This window comes from Quercus suber, unplaced genomic scaffold (genome assembly GCF_002906115.3).
Source record: "Quercus suber isolate HL8 unplaced genomic scaffold, Cork oak 2.0 scaffold_589, whole genome shotgun sequence".
NCBI lineage: Eukaryota > Viridiplantae > Streptophyta > Magnoliopsida > Fagales > Fagaceae > Quercus > Quercus suber.
Window position 1 is genome coordinate 304603 of NW_027070034.1, and position 2208 is coordinate 306810.

A 2208-nucleotide genomic window follows, 5' to 3' on the forward strand; every position below is an offset into this window, starting at 1 on the left:
AATTCCTGGAGAGAACATCCGTCGCCCACATCCTGTCAGCTCTACCAACGTTCCTACCGTCGCTTTTTCAACCGTCACTTCTAGAACTTGTAAGTTTCCCTTTCTCGCATGCTTTCAATTTCTCTTCTTTTTTTTTTAAAGTGAGGTCGTCATCCTAGGTGCTTAGTTTACACCCGTCACTTGTAGGTAGATGTCGAGTGATCAGTCGTGGGTCCGCGAAGGAGCGGGCTACGACGAGGTGTTTGGCTCAGGCTCAAGTAGTGAGTCTGAGAGTTCCTCCTGGTCGTCAGAGAGGGAGACGTCAGCCCATGTTGCCGTCGAAGAAATAGAGGGTCAGGGAAACGATGGTGAATGATTCTTTAGTCCTCAGAACCTTCATGGAAGTGGGTCACTGTCTGAATTGGACCAATTTCCTTTTTATAACTTGTAAGTGCCCTATTTCTCTAACTCTCAGTGTATTAATCTTTGAATATTTTGTGGCTGTTGGGGCTATTATTTCCTATTCTTCACTGTTTGGCTTTGGGTCGTTGTCATGCCCCAACCTTCCTATGAGGATCCTAGGATGGAATTGTCGAGGCATCTGCAATGCCTCAACAATTCGAGCCCTAAAGGCTCAAATAAAAGGGTCCAAACCAGATTTTGTGTTCCTTAGTGAGACAAAAGCTAATGAGACACGTATGGAAGAGGTTAAAAATTCAATCGAATTTTTTGGTAAACTAGTTGTTGATGCAAAGGGTAAAGCAGGTGGTCTTTGTTTGATGTGGAAGAAGGGTGTAAATTTGGAGGTTGAGGATTTTAATAAAAATCTATTAGCTGTTAAAATAAAAGAAGATTTGTGCGAATGGTTGTTGGTGGGCTTTCATGGACCGCCATATCCCACAAAGAAGAGGAAAGCTTGGGAAAATCTTTGTGCTATCCTTGAATCCTTCCCAAGGCCCATGGGTTTGCTTAGGAGACTTTAATTACATAGTAAATGCAAAAGAGAAGTATGGGGGAGTTAAAGGTGGAACTTCAACCTCTAATTACTTAAAGGAGATAATGTTTGATCTTGGAGCAATCGATCTGGGGTACTCAGGAAATAAGTTTACATGGGCTAAAGGAAGATGGGGAAGTGCTGCAATTAAGGAAAGACTAGATAAGGGATTAGCTAGCATATCTTGGAGACTAGTCTTCACGAAAGCATCTGTTCAACACTTAGGGGCATTAAACGCAGATCATCTGCCTATCCTTTTAGACACAAACCTAGATGATTGCTTCAGCTGCCATCCTTTTCGATTTGAAGCTGCTTGGATTCAGGATGAGAGGTGCCAAGAAGTGATTGAACAGGCTTGGAATACAGAAATGTGGGTTTCACAGCTAAGTAGACTTTGCAAGAAACAAGCTACTACTAGAGAAGCACTCCGTAAGTGGAACAAGGAAATTTTTGGCAACATACAAACTCGGATAAGCTCATTGATGCAAAAATTCAAGGAAATCCAAGCTCTGAAGAGAATAATAGATTGGAGACAGGTTTGCAAAATGAGCTAAATGAATGGCTTTACAGAAGTGAGGTTCTATGGAGGCAAAAATCTAGAGAATTGTGGTTGAAAGAAGGGGATAGGAACTCTAGGTTCTTCCACTTATCAACAATTGTTCGTAGAAGAAGAAACACTATAGAGGCAGTCAAGAATAATGCTGGGGATTAGGTCACAGAACCTAAGGAAATAAGGAATGTTTTTCTGGAAAATTTTAAGATATTATTCAGTGAAGAAGAGGTTGAAACTTCTCAGAAACTGGATGAGCTTGTCAACCCTTGTATCTCGGTTGTGGAGAACCAATTGTTATGTAGCATACCCTCTCTAGAAGACATCGAGAATACTTTGTTTCAAATGAGTGACCTCAAAGCTCCTGGACCCGATAGTTTTCCTATACTGTTTTACAAAGAATATTGGCCAATAGTGGGGGAAACGGTGATAATTGCAGTGACCTCATTTTTTGAAGTTGGTAGGCTACCAAGTGAGGTAAATAGCTCATTAATTGTTCTTATACCCAAAACTAATAACCCTTGTTCTTTCAATAATTATAGACCTATCAGTTTATATAATGTTGTTTACAAAATTATTTCTAAACTGTTAGTGTCTAAGTTGAGGACTGTTCTACATAAGCTTATATCCCCTTGTCAATCAGCCTTTATTCATAACAGATGGATCACTGAGAACCAGGTTATTT

The 2208-nt window shown here is 40.4% G+C and overlaps 1 protein-coding gene across 1 annotated transcript; it reads left to right on the top strand.

Annotated features, from left to right (window-relative positions):
- The first annotated feature begins 861 nt into the window (after positions 1 to 861).
- LOC136063877 (uncharacterized) lies at positions 862 to 1685 on the top strand. The gene is made up of 2 exons (XM_065764873.1): positions 862 to 1402; positions 1471 to 1685. Exons 1-2 carry the CDS (start codon positions 862 to 864, stop codon positions 1683 to 1685), a joined length of 756 nt encoding a protein of 251 aa, XP_065620945.1.
- The last annotated feature ends 523 nt before the right edge of the window (positions 1686 to 2208 follow it).